The sequence below is a fragment of the Pleurodeles waltl genome, chromosome 6 (genome assembly GCF_031143425.1).
Source record: "Pleurodeles waltl isolate 20211129_DDA chromosome 6, aPleWal1.hap1.20221129, whole genome shotgun sequence".
In the NCBI taxonomy this organism is placed as follows: domain Eukaryota; kingdom Metazoa; phylum Chordata; class Amphibia; order Caudata; family Salamandridae; genus Pleurodeles; species Pleurodeles waltl.
In genome coordinates this window covers 238,367,731-238,388,505 of record NC_090445.1, presented here as the reverse complement: position 1 = coordinate 238,388,505, position 20,775 = coordinate 238,367,731, and the positions used below count along the sequence as shown (strand labels likewise).

The 20,775-nt window shown below is 43.8% G+C and overlaps 1 protein-coding gene across 3 annotated transcripts in view; it reads right to left on the bottom strand.

Annotated features, from left to right (window-relative positions):
- TLK2 (tousled like kinase 2) overlaps positions 1-20,775 on the bottom strand; it is a 948,113-nt gene that overhangs the window by 323,187 nt on the left and 604,151 nt on the right. For all 3 annotated transcript variants that reach the window (XM_069237985.1, XM_069237987.1, XM_069237986.1), the window contains one exon: positions 4,824-4,905. In XM_069237985.1, the coding sequence (XP_069094086.1) occupies positions 4,824-4,905 (82 nt within the window). The remainder of the gene's footprint in view (positions 1-4,823; positions 4,906-20,775) is intronic.

The window sequence follows — 20,775 nt, the reverse complement described above, 5'->3', positions numbered from 1 at the left end:
CCCACAAGTCACCCCATCTTGGATTCCCCTAGGTCTCTAGTTTAAAAAAATGCACAGGTTTGGTAGGTTTCCCTACGTGCCGGCTGAGCTAGAGGCCAAACTCTACAGGTATGCACTTTGCAAAAAACACCTCTGTTTTCTGTCAAAAAATGGGATGTGTCCACGTTGTGGTTTGGGGCATTTCCTGTCCCGGGCGCTAGCCTACCCACACAAGTGAGGTATCATTTTTATCGGGAGACTTGGGGGAACATAGAATAGCAAAACATATGTTATTGCCCCTTGTCTTTCTCTACATTTTTTCCTTCAAAATATAAGAGAGTGTGTAAAAAAGACGTTTATTTGAGAAATGCCCTGTAATTCACATGCTAGTATGGGCACACCGGAATTCAGAGATGTGCAAATAACCACTGCTTCTCAACACCTTATCTTGTGCCCATTGTGGAAATACAAAGGTTTTCTTGATAGCTATTTTTCACTCTTTATATTTCAGCAAATGAATTGCTGTATACCCGGTATAGAATGAAAACCCACTGCAGGGTGCAGCTCATTTATTGGCTCTGGGTTTCTGGGTCTCTTGATGAACTTACAAGCCCTATATATCCCTGCAACCAGCAGACCTAATGGTATATTGCTTTCAAAAATCTGACATTGCAGGAAAAAGTTACAGAGTAAAACGTAGAGAAAAATTGCTGTTTTTTTTCATCTCAATTTCAGTATTATTATTTTTCAGTTGTTATTTTCTGTAGGAAACCCTTGTAGGATCTACACAAATTTCCCCTTGCTGAACTCAGAATTTTGTCTACTTTTCAGAAATGTTTAGGTTTCTGGGATCCAGCATTGGTTTCACGCCCATTTCTGTCACTGACTGGAAGGAGACTGAAAGCACAAAAAAATCGTAAAAATGGGGTATGTTCCAGTAAAATGCCAAAATTGTGTTGAAAAATTGGGTTTTCTGATTCAAGTCTGCCTGTTCCTGAAAGCTGGGAAGCTGGTGATTTGAGCACCGCAAACCCTTTGTTGATGCCATTTTCAGGGGAAAAAACCACAAGCCTTCTTCTGCAGCCCTTTTTTCCCCATGTTTAAAAAAAACAAAAAAAAACATTTTCACTGTATTTTGGCTAATTTCTTGGCCTCCTTCAGGGGAACCCACAAAGTCTGGGTACCTCTAGAATCCCTAAGATGTTGGGAAAAAAAGGACGCAAATTTGGCTTGGCTAGCTTATGTGGACCAAAAGTTATGAGGGCGAACTGCCCCAAATAGCCAAAAAAAGGCCTGGCACAGGAGGGGGAAAAGGCCTGGCAGCGCAGGGGTTAATCTCAGCCACTGGTAATTACTCGTACCGCATCCCAGTCCATTGTTTTTAGCCCAAAATGTCACCTCAGATTAGACGCAGTCATATGTAAATCAGCCTTGATGCTGCTCCAATGGAAACACTCAAGCTCAAACGGACAAGCCTGGTCCTCTAGGAACCAGAACAGAAGCAACCTAAACCTGGTTTTGTCTTAGTTGGGGCTTATTAGTCAGGTGCAGCTTGTGGCAAAGTGAGCAGGGGGGACCCAGGTCTGGGCATAGCAGTTGCACTTAGGGCGTCACACTGAAGTATACAAAAAAACAGCTGAGTGGGATGCTTGCCTTAATCTCAGCCACTGAATACTGAAAGCATATTGTCCGATTTTATTTGCCTTGGCTCTGGAACCCCTAGCATGAGTGGTGAGACTGCACCATGCGTCGGAATCCCTGCGGTTCTGACAATGTCATCTGATGATTATGGTGCTATATACTCGTGACCCACAAGTGCATCTGGAACCAGTTATAAGGGAATATATGATTCAAACGCAACTCTGGCCTGAGTATAAATTGAGCGAAATCTACTGTGCTTTCCTTGACCACATCTACTGTGCTTTATCAGTTGGACTTCCCACTGGAGTGGAGTCTGGACCCAATTAAATATCTGGGGTTCTAGATACATAGGGAGCCAGATTTAGTGGTCCAGTATAATTATTGTAGGGCAGTCTCAAGGCTGGAGGTAAGTAGTTAGATGGTCCCGACTTCCTTTATTGTTCGCTGGCTTCCATTATCCTTCCCCGACTCCTTTATCTCTTCAGTAATATACCCATCGGCCAGACAGAGTACTTCTTGATAACACTTAGGTCACGTATGGTAACATTGGGCTAGGTAGGCAACCAGCCTAGAATAAGTTGAGACACACTTGCATTACCATATGACCAGGGTGGCTTCGGAGCCGCGGATTTGTACCTCTGTTATCTCTGCATGCAGGCCCACTTTGCACACTACTGGCTTTACCCCCTTCCCCCCCTTACATGCCATACCTTGATACCTTGCAATAGTAAGCGACTATACCCATCCTATTCCGCTTGCTGCACTTATCCCACATAGGAGGCCAGAGAGACTGCAGGAAGAAACTAACACTGTTAATTACACCATAAGGGCGTGGAGGATACTGGGTGCTAGAGCCAATCGCCTCTTGCAATACGCCAAAGCACTTCTCCTAAGATATCACCCAGACATCTTTGTCACTCAGGAACTGAGTAGCAACTACCCTACTTGCAGAACAGGGTATACAGACAATGGGTGATCTCTATCCCAGAGGGACATTTGTGACATTAAAGGATCGGCCACAGACATAAAGGAAGCCACCACTCCTGACATGCGCTTATCACCGACTATGGGCAGCTGTCCGTGCACTATACCCTGTGATTCCCTGATGAACCACTGACTTTTAAAGCATTCCAAATGCTATTTACAAACGCCACGCACCAACAACTAGTCAACAAATTATATAATGCTTCAAAGTGAGATAAGCAGGTTAGCACTAATAAAGCTTTAGAGAAATGGAATGTAGTTCTACACACTCCTCTAAGCTCAGAAGACTGGGTTTTGGCTACACGCTCACAGAAATGCTTACCTTTAACTGTAACCTGAAAATCATCTACTTCAAAGTCTTGCACCAAATGTATTACACTTCTGTACGACTATGGAAATATGGTCTGTGAGCAGACGCTGTGTGTGGCCAATGTGGAGTCAAGGAAGCAAATTTTGCACATCTTTTCCGGCAGTACCCCTTGATAAGGCATTACTGGGAACAAATGGTGGCCGTTATGATGCTTGAGGATGTGGTGCTCCCCTCAGATATGTCTGCTAGAATTGATAAAGTCGCTACAACCAACGAACCGCAAACTGGTGGCGGTAGCACTCTTCTTGGCGAAGAGGAGGGTTGCAATGTATTGGGGGGGAAAATCTGTGCCTAAGGTGGCCCAATGCTTGGAAAATAAGACAATGTCACGCACAACTTGAACTATATGCTGAAGAGTTGCCAAAACCATCAAAACCTAAGGACATATGGGGCCAGCCCACAGCCTACTTACTGTCTAGTACACAAGAACCTGGGGTTTGAATGCAGAAATATGCTTATGTGAGGATGTAGAGATATACATGACAGTACAGCCCGGGGTGGCATATGACGTAACTGTTGAATGCTTTATAAATACACTTTGTGAACGTGGTGCTCTTTTCCCTTTGTACTGTGATGTTGTTAAAATCAATAAAAAGAATCCTGCTCTCCTGGCTGGTAGGAGGAGATTAGACTCCAAAAACTGTCACCACTATCATATCTGCTAAGGAGTCTGCCAGTTTGACACCTTTAAGTGAAAGCTTCCAAAATGTCAGTCCTATACGTTCGGTCCCTACCCCTATTAAAATAAACTTTACCACTGCCTCTTTTCGCTGCCCTCCCCTCATTTTGGAATATTCCTATTACATGTTGCCTGGCCACCCTCTTACTATAACAATATACTTCACTCTCATCTGATCTTCATTATAATATTCAGCCATCCTTCTGGCCTCTGATCTCTTCCTTCTGTTCCTGCTTTTTTCCTCTTTACTTTACTTGTATCTCTGGCTCTTCTAACTCATACCCTCATATTACTTTCCACCTTGATTTAACCTAGATTTCACTTTCCACAGTTACAGGAGTGTTTATGCCACAGGTATTAATAAGAGCAAGTGCAAGGTAAGGGTTGAAATCACTGGCCCTTTCTAAAATGTAATGTTTGAGTGTCTAGAAAGGACAAACCCAGCCAGATACCTCTATGGTGAGATAGCCAACATTGCTGAATAGGTATACACAAGTCCTCTGGGTCAGATGCTAGTGATTATAATGGCTTCTTATAAATACCAGCATCTGAGCCACCTTGTAGTTGATGCAAATAATATACTCAAGCAGTTTGCTTTATGACAAGCTTTATGTTTATGCTTTTATAAAACAAAATTTTCAGGATTGCAACTGAAGTTTATATTTATGGGCAGACATGCCATCAAAGTGTAGATTCCCTTGGGTTTAGTGATAATCAAAGAAACTGAAAGGCAATGCTGTATTTTTCCACAATGGAGACACTGTTAAAAACAAAAAAATGAAAAACTGAATGCTGAAGCCTGAAACACTGTGTTGGACTGCAACATTTCACAGCTACAACATGGGCTCTTGACTGCTCTTTTGCACCAAAATGGGACAGTACCGTTTAAGACAAATTCATATGCCACTGCACCACATTGGGACTATACTGTTTTCAACATTAAGACAAATTAATTTGCCACCAGTGGATCAAGATAGTTTCTCTACAACACAAAGATGTAAGACTGCTTTCTTTGGTTTAATTGTAAGAGATATTAAGTAACGAAAAGGAAAACCTGAAACAAAACAGATTTTTCAACAACTGTTTTAAGGTGAAAAAGGAGTCAACAAAAGGCAAACAAAATAAGCAAATAACGGTGTGAAATCTGACACATTTCCTTGTCATCCTTACCTTATAAACCTCGCTAAAGCCTCCTCTTCCCAGAAGATGCAGCAGCAGATACCTATCATTTAGTGTAGGGTGGTCTTTAAATCTGAATACACAAAACAAATGATAATGCATGGTAGAGTGTAGAATTCAGAAACCCAACATCACAAGTCTAATTGCTAGCTAGCTGTAGTATCCCTACAACATACCTCACACATCTCAACAGAGAAAGAAAGCACCTGTAGTCAATCTATTTAAAAAAAAACTCACTATGGAAGTTTCTGCCCTTTTTCAGCGGATGTAAGACAACAGTAAGTAAAGTTAAACACAAAAGCCCAGGTAAATGAATGCAGACAATCAAAAGTCCACAAAGACTATTTTGCTACTGAATATTTGCCTTTTCAATTTTCATATTTGCTTCCTAATGGAATGCCATTATGCCCCTTATATGGAAATATTACTTACTTGCAATTCTAGTTCTGCAGCATAGGAATCATCCCTGACATTACAAACTTAAAATACTTCCGCTGGCATGCAGGGACCGCATCATATCTCTTTTACAAAAATGTAGTCTATGCATTATTTTTTAGGAGAATATAGTCATTTTCCACATGCAGGCCAAACCTCCCATCGAACAAAGAGGCAATTTTCTCAGATTTTATTTCAATCCATCAATATAAACTACAGATAAATAAATATAAATATACAGCAGGTAACAGTACAGCATAATGATCAACATTAGCTGCAATCAAGAAAACCTAACTCTGGGAGAGAAATACATGAACGTAGAAACAACCTAAGTTGAATGTACACAAATATTACAAAAACATAATTAAAAAAAATATATACACTTCTCCTGAAAGGAGAAGCAAATTCCATCTCCAAGCATATTTTGCACTGGCAATTGCCTCAGATGTTCCACTCGTTTGTACCAGAATATGTAGAATGTTCAAATTCAATGAAGTATAATTTGACAGAAGAGACTGCTGAAGCAAGAAGGTTGTTTATGCAGGTTAAGATTCCTGCAATAGTAAGGGCTATATAAATATTACAATATAATACAATACGATACTGAATGAAAAACGTTTGTAGCTTACAGTGCTGTAGAATTCAAATGCTAAACACACTCCTCCAATCTAGTGTAGGGACCAGACACTACAACTTGTTTTTTATTTGGCAGAAGAAGAAGAAGAAGCAGTTTTAGTTTTGAGGTGACTCCTGGTACCTCTACAGAAAATCACAATGCATCAGGACAGACTCAATTCTAGATTGTTTTTCTATTTATGGGTATGTGTGAGGAAACAGGATGTATTATATGGTGTGGTTGTGCGACCCCACTATGTAAAACACTTACCAACCCCATTCAGACCAGTAGGTTCCATTTGTCAAACTTTCAGGCCAACCCTGGGTAGCTGTGGCTCTAAGCAGCAAGGCTTATTGCACAAAGAAACAATTGTAAATAAAGCATTTAAACAACACCAAAGATCTACCAGAGGATTCCAGAGATATACAATTTACAAGGCATATTCATTTCACTTGAACGCAGACAAGCACTGGAAAATTCAACAAATTGGACACTTGGAAACTTTTTCACCAAAAAGTTGGGCTAGTGGTATTGTGGACACTTAGGATCAATTTAATCCTGACAAGGTATGATTTACTGACTCTTTCCAGATTACTTTGCCGTTTAAGACAATTTGATTATTCTATTTCCTTTTAATTTTAATTCTTTGCCCTGCAGTAATATGACGCAGGAGGTGATGTAGTAAAGGAACACACCGTCCCAGTTGAACTTGGTGAGTATATTTCCGATATTCTCATATTCTCCGTACCACCATGGGTATATCTTCAAGTGTAAAAATTGTTTACTTTCACATTATAAATCATAGGGTTTCAATTAAGCTATTTATATCTTTATTTGGGATGAAGTAAGGAACTGCTCACTTATACATACAGGTGAGTTTTTACATGAAACCACTGTTAAGCATTTTATATCTTGCGAGACTCATTCGAACAGATTGCTTCAACAAAATAGGGAAATTTTTCCTAGGGAGACAATTCCACTTATATACCTGCAACGCTATTAGGTCATTCATATTTCGACAATAATCACTGATTTGTCTTAGAGGAATTTTTGCTACATGGGGTCTGATATAATATGTAAAATGTCACTTACCCAGTGTACATCTGTTTGTAGTGTAGTGCTGTAGATTCACGTGCTTTGCATAAGTCCGCCATCTAGTGTTGAGGTCGGAGTGTTACAAGTTGTTTTTCTTCGAAGAAGTCTTTGCGGAGTCACTGGATCAAGTGACTCCTCCTCTCGGTTCCACTGCGTATGGGCATCGACTCCATTGTTAGTTTGTTTTCCCGCAAAGGGTGAAGGAAGGAGTGATAGAGAATAGAAATACAAAGAGATGTCCATGCAAATGTAAATGTATATACATATGTACAAAAAAGAACTGCAACGACTACAGGCTTCCGGGGAGGAGGGAGGGTGCATATGAATCTGCAGCACTACATGCCACGAACAGATGTACATGTAAGTGACATTTTCGATTTGATGGCATGTGTAGTTGCAGATACACATACTATCCACAGAATAGAAAGCAGTTATTCCTCCCAGAAAGCGGTGGCTAGCCTGTAGGAGTTGAAGTTGTTTGAAATAATGTCCTTAAGACAGCTTGGCCAACAGTAGCTTGTTGCTGTGAGAAAACATCAACACAGTAGTGTTTTGTAAATGTATGTGGAGTTTACCATGTGGCTGCTTTACATATCTCAGCCATTGGTATGTTCCCTAAAAATGCCATTGATGCACCCTTCTTTCTTGTAGAATGTGCCTTAGGAGTGATCAGAAGGTGTCTTTTTGCTTTGATGTAGCATGTTTGTATGTATCTAACAATCCATCTTGCTAAACCTTGTTTTGATATAGGATTGCCTTTATGTGGTTCTTGGAAAGCAACAACAAGTTGTTTTGTTTTTCTAAAATCTTTAGTTCTGTCTATATAATACATAAGAGCTCTTTTGAGATCTAGAGTATGAAAAGCTCTTTCTGCCACAGAGTCTGACTGTGGGAAGAAGACTGGCAATTCCACTGTTTGGTTGATGTGAAAAGGAGATACTACTTCTGGTAGAAATGTTGGATTTGTTCTAAGTACAACTTTATGTTTGTGTACTTGGAAAAAAGGTTCTTCAAGAGTGAACGCTTGTATCTCACTAACTCTTCTTAAAGAGGTAATAGCTACGAGGAAGGCGACTTTCCATGTTAGCAATTGTATTTGACAAGAGTGCATGGGTTCAAAAGGTGGTCCCATGAGCCTGGAAAGTACTATATTTAAATTCCAGGATGGAACAGGTGGTGTTCTAGGTGGAATAATGCGTTTTAATCCTTCCATGAAAGCTTTAACCACAGGAACTCTGACTAGAGAAGTCTGCTGAATAGTTTGTAAGTATGCAGATATTGCAGTTAGCTGGATTTTGATGGATGAAAAAGCTACATTTGATTTCTGCAAATGAAGTAAACAGCATACAATATGTTGTATACATGCAGTAAGTGGATTGATGTTTTTAATTGGCAATAGAAAGCAAATATTTTCCACTTGTTTGCATAGCATTGTCTAGTAGTAGGTTTACATGCTTCTTCAATTACTTCCATACATTCTGGTGGAAGTTTTAGATAACCAAATTCTATGACTTCAGGAGCCAAATCGCTAGATTGAGTGCATTGGGGTTTGGATGCCTGATTTGACCTTTGTTCTGTGTTAACAGATCTGGTCTGTTTGGGAGTTTGGAATGTGGTACTACAGACAGATCTAGAAGTGTTGTGTAACAATGCTGCCATGCCCATGTTGGTGCTATGAGTATCATGGTGAGTGACATTTGACATAGTTTGCTGACCAGAAAGGGAAGGAGTGGGAGAGGGGGAAAAGCGTAAGCAAATATCCCTGACCAATTGATCCACAGAGCATTATCCTTGGATATGGGTGTCTGGATGTGAAGTTAAGGCATTTTGTGTTTTCGCTTGTTGCGAATAGATCTATGCCTAGTGTTCCCCACTTTTGAAAGTACTTTTGAAGTACTTGGGAATGAATCTCCCATTCATGTGTTTGTTGGTGATTTCTGCTTAGGAGATCTGCAGCTGATTGTCTATCCCTGGAATATACTGTGCTATTAAACGAATTTGATTGTGAATTGCCCATTTCCAAATTGTTTGGGCTAGAAGGAACACTTGAGATGAATGTGTCCCGCCCTGTTTGTTGAGTTAATACATGGTTGTCATGTTGTCTGTTTTTATGAGACCATTCTTCTGTTTGAGAAGAGGTTGAAACACTTTTAGGGCAAGAAACACAGCTAATAATTCTAAGTGGTTTATGTGTAGCTGTTTCTGTTTGACATCCCTTTGCCCTTGAATGGTCCGATTATTGAGGTGAGCTCGCCAACCGATCATTGATGCGTCTGCTGTGATTATGGTCTGAGGCACAGGGCCTTGAAATGACCTCCCCTACATTAGATTGTTGTGACTCCACCACTGAAGAGACATATGTGTTTGGCGGTCCATCAACATTAGATGTTGAAATTGACTGTGTGCCTGTGACCATTGTTGTGAGAGGCACTGTTGTAAGGGCCTCATTTTTAGTCTTGCATGTGGGACTATAGCTATGCAAGATGCCATAATTCCTAGAATCTTCATGATAAATCTCAGTGTATTGTTGATTTGGCTGTAGTAGTGGTATTAGATTTTGGAAAGCTTGTATCCTTTGTATATTTGGATAGGCTAGGGCTTGTTGAGTATGTAGGATAGCACCTAGGTAAGTTTGTACCTGTGGTGGTTGAAGGTGTGACTTTTGGTAATTTAGAGTGAACCCTAGGGTGTGCAAGTTTTCTATCACGTAATGTGTGTGTTGTTGGCATTGTGTCAAATTGCTCGATCTTATTAGCCAATCGTCTAGATATGGAAAGACATGAATGTGTTGTCTCCTTAAGTAGGCTGCCACTACTGCTAGACACTTTGTGGACACCCTTGGAGCTGTTGTTATGCCGAATGCCAACACCTCGAACTGGTAGTGTTTTCCTGCTATGACAAACCGGAGGTATTTTCTGTGAGCTGGATGGATGGGTATGTGGAAATACGCATCTTTGAGGTCTAAAGCCGTCATGTAATCTAGTTTTTGTAGTAGTGGAATGAGATCTTGCAGAGTTACCATGTGAAAATGTTCTGACAGGATGTATAGATTGAGGGGCCTGAGGTCCAAGATGGGCCGGAGGGTGCCGTCTTTTTTTGGAATGAGGAAGTATAGTGAGTATACTCCTGTTCCTTGTTGAGAATGTGTTTTAGTAGTAGAGATTGGACCTCTTGTTGTAGCAGAACGGTGTTTTCTGGGGTCAACTTGTGATATTGTGGTGGAATGTTTGGAGGGGTGGAGATTACTTCTAGGCAATAGCCATTGCGGATAATTGCTAATACCCAATTGTCTGTGGTGATTTTTGCCAATGAGGGTGGAATTGCTGTAGTCTTCCACCACCACAGGAGATGTGTGGAGTGGAAGGGAGGTAAGGAAGTTACTGTTTAGGTTGTATTGTGGTCTGCTTAGAGGTTTGGAATTTACCTGTTCCTGAAATACTGTCCTCCATAGGATCCTCTAAACCCACCTCTTTGGTATTGGGTTTGTTGTTCCTGCTTTGTTTGGGAGGTGGAAGCATCTGAGGATTGTGGTTTAAAGCCTCCTCTAAACTGTGGTCTGAGAATGGAGCCTTTATATGGGGTGGTGTAAAAAGCGTCCATTGCTTTCGGAATGTGTGAGTCCTTCCTCAGTTTCTCAATAGTGGTGTCTACTTCTGGGCCAAAAAGATGCTTCTTGTCGAAAGGCATATTAAGTACTGCCTGTTGAATTTCTGATTTAAAACCAGAGGATCGTAGACATGCATGTCTTCTAATTCTCCACTGGTTTGCTGCTTGTATGGCAACTCTTTTTCCAGCTGCATCAAATGTTCTACTCTCCTTATAAGGAGGACGTGTGTCTCCTGATGACTGGCTGTTTGCCCTTTTTCTTGCTGCACTGACTACTACTGAGTCTGGAGGGACCTGGTGAGTAATGTAATCTGGGTCAGTAGGGGCATGTTTATACTTTTTATCAATTCTAGGTGTGATGATCCTAGCTTTGACTGGTTCATTGAAAATTTGGTCTGCATGCTTAACCATCCCTGGTAACATTGGGAGACATCGGTATCTGGAATAAGTAGAAGACAGTGTATTAAATAAAAAATCATCTTCTAATGGCTCAGAATGCATGGCTACCCCATGATAAGCTGCCACCCTAGATATTCCTTGGGTGTATGCAGTGGTGTCTTCTGGAGGAGAAGGCTTTGATGGGTAAATGTCTGGATCACTGTCCGGGATGGGATCTGGGTCATAGAGGTCCCATGGGTCTGCTGTATCTCCATGTGAATATAAAGTGTGTGTTAGAGAAGGCAGTGGTGGTGGGCTATTCTGAGGTGAGAAAGAGAGCTGTGGAGATTGAGGAGGAGAAGTATGGAGGGGTAGTGGCTTCTCCTTTTGTTTAGCACCTTAGCTAAGTGCACAGAGTGGTGGTTGCAGAGAGTCTAATTCCTCTTGGAAAGCCAGCTTTCTTTTTGTTTTTGAAAGAGGTGCAGTGATGATTCTTCCTGTCTCCTTATGAATATGGATTCTGGACGGTCTCTCATCCATAACCTGTAATATTGGTTCAATCTCTGTCTCTTCTTCAGAAGTTCCATGAGATTCCATGATAGGGTTTGCAATTTGTTTTTAAAGTCCTTGTTCCTCTGTATATGAGGATTTTTTCGGCTCCGAGGTGTGTATCTTTTTCGGTGCTGAAAAAGTAGTTGGATGTCTCGGCTCCGAAGCAAAATGCCGTATTTTCGACTCTGAGGAATGGGGTCTTTTACTGGAGTCTGAAGTGGTGCTTTTAATAGATTTGCTCGACTCCAAGGTGGACGGAGGAGTGTCCTTTTTCAGGGCAGACCCCGAAGGACGGTCGCCATCAGACTTTTTTCGGGCCAAACATGGCCTTCCGGCAGTAATGTACCCAAGGCCTTTGAATGTTTATTCTGGAGCGGTGTAGGGGCAGACGTACCCACATGCTGGCCAGCTGTGATGGGTCTGTCGTCTTCCGATTCTTGTTCGGAGTTGGTGCCTCGGAAGGAGACTGCTGTCTGCGCCTGCTCATCCTACATAACGTCAAGATGTTTGCTGCTTTTCAACACCATATACAACCGTATCTAGGTGCTATCCTAAATACTCAACTAGCTCTAGCGTATCCAAATATACAAAGGATACAAGCTTTCCAAAATCTAATACCACTCATACAGCCAAATCAACAATACACTGTAAGGTTTATCATGAAGATTTTAGGGATGATGGCATCTTGCATAGCAATAGTCCCACATGCAAGATTAAACATGAGGCCCTTACAACAGTGCCTTGCACAGGCACAGGTCACAGGCACACGGTCAACTTCAAGATCTAGTGTTGATGGACCACCAAACACATATGTCCCTTCAATGGTGGAATCGCAGCAATTTAATGAAGGGGCGGTCGTTTCAAGACCCTGTGCCTCAGACCATAATTACAACAGATGCATCAATGATTGGTTGGGGAGCTCACCTAAACGATCACCATTCAAGGGCAATGGGATGTCAAGCAGAAACAGCTACACATAAACCACTTAGAATTATTAGCTGTGTTCCCTGCACTAAAAGCATTTCGACCTCTTCTCAAACAGAAGAATGTTCTCATAAAAACAGACAACATGACAACCATGTATTATCTCAACAAACAGGGAGGGACACATTCATCTCAGCTGTCCCTTGTAGCCCAAACAATTTGGAAATGGGCAATTCACAATCAAATTCATCTACTAGCAGAATACATTCCAGGAATAGGCAATCAGTTGGCAGATCTCCTCAGCAGAAATCACCAACAGACACACAAATGGGAGATTCACCCCAAGTACTTCAAAAGTACTTTCAAAGGTGGGCAACACCAGACATAGATCTATTCGTAACAAGCGAAAACACAAAATACCAAAACTTCGCATCCAGACACCCACATCCCCTAGCCAAGGGCAATGCTCTATGGATCAATTGGTCAGGGATATATGCTTACGCTTTTCCCCCTCTCCCACTCCTTGAATTTCTGGGCAACAAATTGCATCAAACGTCACTCAACATGATTCTCATAGCAGCAACATGGGCACACCAGCCTTGGTACACAACACTATTAGACCTATCTGTACTACCTCACTTTAAAATCCCAAACAGACCAGATATGTTAACACAAAACAAAGGTCAAATCAGGCATCCAAACACCAATGCTCCCAATCTAGCGATTTGGCTCCTGAAGTCATAGAATTTGGTTACTTAAATCTTCCATCTGAATGTATGGAAGTAATTAAACAAGCAAGAAAACCTACTACTGGACACTGCGACGCAAACAAGTGGAAAAGATTTGTCTACTATTGTCAATCTGAGACCATAGATCCACTTACAGCATCTATACAAGATATTGTATGCTGTTTACTTCATTTACAGAAATCAAATTTGGCTTTTTCCTCCATAAAAATACACCTTACTGCATACTTACAAACTATTCAACATACTTCTCTATTCAGAGTTCCTGTTATCAAAGCCTTCATGGAAAGATTAAAACTCATCATGCCACCCAGAACACCACCGGTTCCATCATGGAATTTAAATATTGTACATACCAGACTCATGGGACCACCTTTTGAACCTGTGCACTCTTGCCAAATTCAATTTTTAACATGGAAGGTTGCCTTCCTTGTGATTATTACTTCTTTAAGAAGAGTTAGTGAAATACACGCATTCACTCTTGAAGAACCTTTTTTCTAAGTGCCCAAACATAAGGTTGTACTAAGAACAAATCCAAAATTTCTACCAAAAGTAGTATCTCCTTTTCACATCAATCATACAAACAGTGGAATTGCTAGTCTTCTTTCCACAGCCAGATTCTGTGGCAGAAAGAGCTCTTCATACCCAGATCTCAAAAGAGCTCTTATGTACTACATAGACAGAACTAAAGATTTTAGGAAAACAAAACAACTTTTTGTTGCTTTTTAACAACCACATTCAGGCAATGCTTTATCAAAACAAGGTATAGCAAGATGGATTGTTAGATGTATACAAACATGTTATATCAAAGCAAAAATGACAACTTTTAATGACTCCTAAAGCACATTCTACAAGAAAGAAGGGTGCAACAATGGCTTTTTTAGGAACCCCTCATACATTTACAAAACACTACTGTGTTGATGTTTTCTCACAGAAACAAGCCACTGTAGGCCAAGCTGTCTTAAAAACATTATTCCAAACAACTTCAACTCCTACAGGCTAGCCACCGCTTTTTGGGAGAACTAACTGCTTTGTAGGCTATGCATACCATGTGTATCTGCAGCTACACATGCCATCGGACGGAAAATGTCACTTACCCAGTGTTCATCTGTTCATGGCATATAGTGCTGTAGATTCACATGCACCCTTCCTTCTCCCCGGAAGCCTGTAGTTGTTTGAACGTGCCACTGCACTACAGCGGATGTATGTGCTGCGTTTATGTGCTATGCTGCGTGCTCGGTTCCCTGGTCTTCCCGAGACTCCGCCGGAATGTCGTGCTCTAGAGGTGATGTGTCGTGCTCAGTCACCATGTAAATTAATTACAAAATTATATAATTGCATCCAGGAGCAGCGGGGTGAACTTGGGGGTCTGCCAGGGTTCGATGGGAGATGGATGTGGGAGAACCTATTACGGAGGAGACGTGGCGGAGTTGCTGTGCGCATATGAGAGTATTGTCCCCTAATTATAGGCTTCATCTGCTGCATTTCAAGTTCTTGCACCGCCTATATTACACGCCTAGCGGACTTTGTTCTATGGGTCTGCACGCGGATGCGCACTGTGAGCGGTGCCGCACCCCTGACGCTGGATTTTTACATCTTGCGTGGGAATGTGCTGAGGTCCATTTTTTTGGGTGGAGGTAATGCGTATGATTACTGAGATGAATGGGTTGGAGCTGCCTATATCTCCCAAAATAGTGCTGCTTGGGTGTGTGAATGAGGTCTGTCGGACACATAGAAGGCTGGTGGGCCTGCTTCTTTTGCTGGCTAAGCGCAGGGTTGTCATGTGTTGGGGCAGGCCCCTCGTGGGTCTGACTGGCTACGCGACGCCTCCTATTGTCAGGAACAGCTGATGATCTTTTGGGAGTGGACTCCTGAGGGCTCCCGAGCAAAGGATATCCGGGCTCCGCTGCGAGCTTACTTGGCGGCCTTAGGTGGGGAGGTGTGAGTGATGTGTGACTACTCGCGTCTTAGGTGACTATCTCCAACAGCCCTCCGCTTACGCTGTGCATTGTATGTAGATGTTTGTGGTTGGGCGCCTCGGTGCACGTATCCTGCCTGCCTTCTGTTTTCTTTCTTCCCTATGTTTCTTTTTTCTGTTGTTAGTTCTTTGCTCTACGGTATTTGGTGAAAGGCCCCTCTCCTGGACTATTTGCTTGGAACGTACTAGTTGAGGAGGCTGGTGAACTCTGCCGACATTATCGGTTTTATATATGATGCACCCGTACGGAGGAAAGTTTGTGCCATGCCCTATAGATTGTATTCTGTGTCAGGGGAGGGTTGAACTTCGACACAGCCTGTATTTATTCTTGGTGGGCTAGTCTCTGTTTTACTGTTGTGCAATATGTAATAATCAATAAAAAAAAAAGCCGTAGTTGATTAAGTTACTAACATTTGTACATATGTATATAAATTTACATTTGCATGGACATCTCTTTTCTTTTATATACTCTATCACTTCGTTCTTCACCCTCTGCTGCAAAACAATCTAACAATGGAGTCGATGTCCATGCGCATTGGAACCGAGAGGAGGAGTCACTCGAGCCTGTGACTCTGAAAAGACTTCTTCAAAGAAAAACAACTTGTAACACTCCGTGCCCAACATTAGGTGTCGGAATGGATAGGATTAGCATGTGAATCTGCAGCACTACATGAGCTTGTGCTCTCCCCGTGCTTTTGTTCACAGGTTCTCTCATTCCCACAGGATTTTGTGGGTTCTTTTACTGTTACTCCTTCTGATCTATACCAGGGTATCCCTTGTTTTTTGGTTTCTAATCTAGGTGCCACATTCTGCCCCCACTTCAACAGGAAGGGCACAGTGCTACTTCCGACTCTGGCTTGTGCTGGCTTAGGAAAACAAGGAGGAGACACCCACCAGTCAGGACAGCCCTTAAGGTGCCCTGAGCTGAGGTGACTCCTGCCTTTAAATCCTCCGTCTTGAGATTGGTTGATTCCCCCAATAGGAATAGGGGATGACCCCCCCTCCCCTCAGGGAGGAGGCACAGAGTGTAGCCACCCTCCAGGACAGTAGCCATTGGCTACTGCCCACCAGACCTAAACACACCCCTAAATTTAGTATTTAGGGGCGACCGAGAACCCAGGAAAACAGATTCCTGCAACCTACACAAAGAAGAAGGATTGCTGACCTGAAAGCCCCACAGAGACAACGAAGACGACAACTGACTTGGTCCCAGCCCCACCAGCCTCTCTCCAGTCTCAAAAAACCTGAACAGCAACGCATCCGAGAGGGTCCAGCGACCTCTGAGGACTGCCCTGAATCCGAAGGACCAAGAAACTCCAAAGAACAGCAGCATTGTTCAAAACCTGCAACAACTTTGCAACAAAGAAACAACTTTCAAAGAACTCTCTCTTCCCGCCAGAAGCGTGAGACTTCTCACTCTGCACCCGATGCCCCAGGCTCGAGTTCAGGAGAACTAACACTGCAGAAAGGACTCCCAGACGACTGCGACAACGTGAGTAACCTGAGCCGACCCCCCTGCACCCCTACAGCGACACCTGCAGAGAGGATCCAGAGGCTCCCCCTGACCACGACTGCCTGGTAACAAGGAACCCGACGCCTGGACCAAGCACTGCACCCGCAGCCCCCAGGACCGAGAGGAACCAACCTCCAGTGCAGGAGTGACCAGCAGCAGGCCCTCTTTCTAGCCCAGTTGCTGGCTGGCCCAAGAAGCCCCCTTGTGCCCTGCCTGCATCGTCTAAGTGACCCCCGGGTCCCTCCATTGCTTCCTATAGCAAACCCGATGCCAACTTTGCACACTGCACCCGGCCGCCCTGTGCCACTGCGGGTGTGTTGTGTGTGCCTGTGTGTGTGTGTGTCCCAGTGCTCTACAAACCCCCCCCCCCCCCCCCCGGTCTGCTCCCCAAAGACGTAGGTACTTACCTGCCAGCAGACCGGAACTGGAGCACCCCTGTTCTCCATAGGCACCTAATGTGTTTTGGGCCCTCCTTTGACCTCTGCACCTGACCAGCCCTGTGTTGCTGGTGTGGTGACTTTGGGGTTGCCTTGAACCCTCAACGGTGGGCCCCGGAGACTAACTGTCCAAGTGCTTTACTTACCTGCAAAACCTAACCAAACTGACCTCCCCCGGAAACTGTTGATTTTTGCACTGTGTCCACTTTTAAAATAGCTTATTGCCATTTTAACCTATACTGTGTGTACTACTGCTTTTATTCAAAGTTCCCTAATTATCTGTGTGGAGTACCTTGCATTTTATGTATTTTCTTCAAATCTTGTGGTTCTAAAATAAATTAAGAAAATATATTTTTCTATATAAAAACTATTGGCCTGGAGTTAAGTCTTTGAGTGTGTGCTCCTCATTTATTGCCTGTGTGTGTACAACAAATGCTTAACACTACCCTCTGATAAGCCTACTGCTCGACTACACTACCACAAAATAGAGCATTAATATTATCTAATTTTGCCACTATTAACCTCTTTGAGATAGTATATACAGAGCCAACTTCCTACACCCCCAGCGACTAGGAATGGAGTTGTAAAACACTGGATTCCCCCAAACCCACCCCAAAGGATGAAAAGAAAAAAAAGGAGACACCCAGAACAGCCTGCAAGGAACCAGCTGTGGAAAACCAAAGATGGAGACCTGTGGAGAGAAGGGACCAAGTCCAGAAGTGTCTGAAGTCCAGGGGGGCTAGGAGGTGAAGCAACAAACCTTGGCAACTGCAAAGGACCTGGTGCACGAGGGTACTGTCTTGCATGGAGTGGAAAGGACTTACCACCACCAAAGTGCAACAGTTGGTAGAGAGGACCAAGGGAGACTCTCCGGACCACCACTCATGATGCACGACCCATGCCACTCAGGATAAGGGGAGATCCACGCAGCCGGTCGTCGATGCAGCCAGGTACCTGTAGTTACAGGGGAATGATGCCTTCACCCCAAGGGAGATTCTTTCTTCTTCTTGTGCGAGCTGAAGAGTTGCAGTCGCTTTAGGATGCACGGGCTGGCACGAATTCCAGATACAATGTTGCAGAAGAGTCTTCATCGTGGATCCGCAGCTTGAAGGGTCAAGTTGTTGTTACTGAGGCCAGAACTCGAAGCAGAGGAGTCCCATTGGAGTCTTGCAAGCCGAATCGGAGGACCCACCCCAGAGGAAGACCCTATATAACCCTAAGAGGAGGCTTAGTCACCTAACCAGGTAACTACCTATCAGAGGGTGTCTCTGACGTCACCTGCCTGGCCTGGCCACTCAGATGCTCCCAGAGTTCTCTGCCAACTTTGGAATCAAGATGCCAGAACCCAGGGACCCTCTGGAGTAGGTCTGGGCACCACCCCTGGGGTGGTGATGGACAGGGGAGTGGTCACTCCACTTTCAATTGTCCAGTTTTGTGCCTGAGCAGGGACTGGGGGGTCCCTGAACCGGTATGGACTGGTTTATTCACGGAGGGCACCAAATCTGCCATTCAAAGCAAAACTAGTTGCTTGGGGAGGCTACCCCTCCCAAGCCAGTCGCACCTATTTCCAAAGGGAGAGGGGGTGTTACCTCCTCTCCCAAAGGAAATCCTTTGTTCTGCCTTCCTGGGTTTGATTAGATCAAGCAGCAGGAGGGCAGAAACCCATCTGAGGGGTGTCAGCAGCTGGGCTGCCCGGGATAACCCTGTAAGACCAGTGGTAGCAATGCTGGGGATCCTCTAAGGAGCCCCTAGAGTGCATGGAATCATACTTCCAATACTTGCAACAGTATTGGGGTATGATTCCGACATGTTTGATACCAAACATGCCCAGGTTCGGAGTTATCATTATGCAGCTTGACATAGGTAGTGACCTATGTCCAGTACATATACAAAGTGGCGTCCCCGCACTCACGAAGTCCAGGAAAATGGAGCTGGACTTTCTGGGGGCACTTCTGCTAGTGCAGGGGTGCCCTCACACACAGGTACCTGGCTGAGTAGGCCTACCATAGGGCTGACTTACAGTGAGCTGGTGCAGTGACCTGTAGTGAAACAGGCTGCGTGCACCTAGTTCACGCAGACTGCAATGGCAGGTCTGCCGAACCCTTTGCATTGGCTCCCTATGGGTGGCAGAATAACTGCTGCAGCCCATAGGGATCCCCTGGAACCTCAATGCCCTGGGTACCTAGGTACCTTATATACTAGGGACTTACAAGAGGGCACCAGTATGCCAATTGGGAGGAGAAAAAGTTAGAAGCAACCAAATTTGGAGGAGAGAGCATAATCACTGGGGCCTGGTTAGCAGGATCACAGTGAACACAGTCAAACATACTGAAAACAGGCAGAAAATGGGGGTAACAATGCCAAGAAAAGGGCACTTTCCTACAAATCGTAATCCTGCATTTGGAACATAATTGCCCAGGCACCGGTAAACGACAGAAGGGGTCAACTCTGGTACGGACCCCACAAGAGGAGAACGTGGAGATGGTGACGCCGAAGGGCATGATGGCACCGGGAAAACCTGCCTGGAGACGCGGATGGACCACCCGAGGTCGACTGAACTATCAGAGAACGACTCCTAGAGCGATCCCAGGACCGTGAAGACGAAGACAGATGAAGATAGACTCCGATGCCGGTGGGAAGAGGTCTTGTCCGCAGCGCTGCAAGAAGTTCATGTGACGCCCTCATGTAAAGACTTCGGCTGCAGACGATGGCAGATGTCGCATTCATCGGCGCCGTGATGAGACCCGAGACACCACAAACAGACCGAATGGAGACCCGTGACCGACATTTGCCCGGAACAGAATCCACAGGGCTTAAACCCAGAAGGTATATACACTATGTATGGAAAGTTTTGGAAGGAAAAATACCCGAAAATCGGGGGAAAAGGCCATAAAGGCCCGAGGCACTTGCTACACTGTGTCTGCATTGCTGCGTGGAGAAGAAGAAACTGAGGTCAGCACGTCAGAGAAGGGAATATATGGACTCCTCTGACGTCATGTCAGGGGACCAAGTCGCTTTGGAGTAGCTCGACGCCCTCTACCAACGTGCAGAGGTACTGCTGAGGAAAAATTTCCGGATACAATCTAACGCCTGAGGGAGAATTCTAAGATAAGGAATCTGCGGTTAGTTGTCTCTACCAGATCTACCTTGCTAGGAGTGCTTCAGAATTTGTAATCCTCCAGCGGTTGGCCGCTTGAGTGCCAGCCCTTTTACCTGCTGCATCAAATTTTCGACTTTCTTTGTCTGGAGGAGTAGCATCTCCTGTAGACTGGCTATTGGCTTGTTTTTCTGCTGCACTTACCACTATAGAATCAGGTGGTAATTGTGCCCTAATAAAAACTAGATCAGAGGGTGCAGGTTTTTTTTTTTTTTTTTTTTTTTTTTTTTTTTTTTTAAATCAACCCTGGTTGTAATGATTCTTGCTTTTACATGTTCTTTAAAAATTTCTTCAGCATGTCTAAGCATGCCTGGAAGCATAGGGAGACACTGCTATTCTTTGTGAGTAGATGTTAATGTATTAAATAGAAAATCATCATCAACAGGATCTGTATGTAACTGTATGTTATGATACACAGCTGCCCTGGCTATAACTTGACTTTAAGCAGTGGTATCTTCAGATGGCCTCCCTGGGTATAAATCTGGGTCATTAGGGAGAATGGGTTC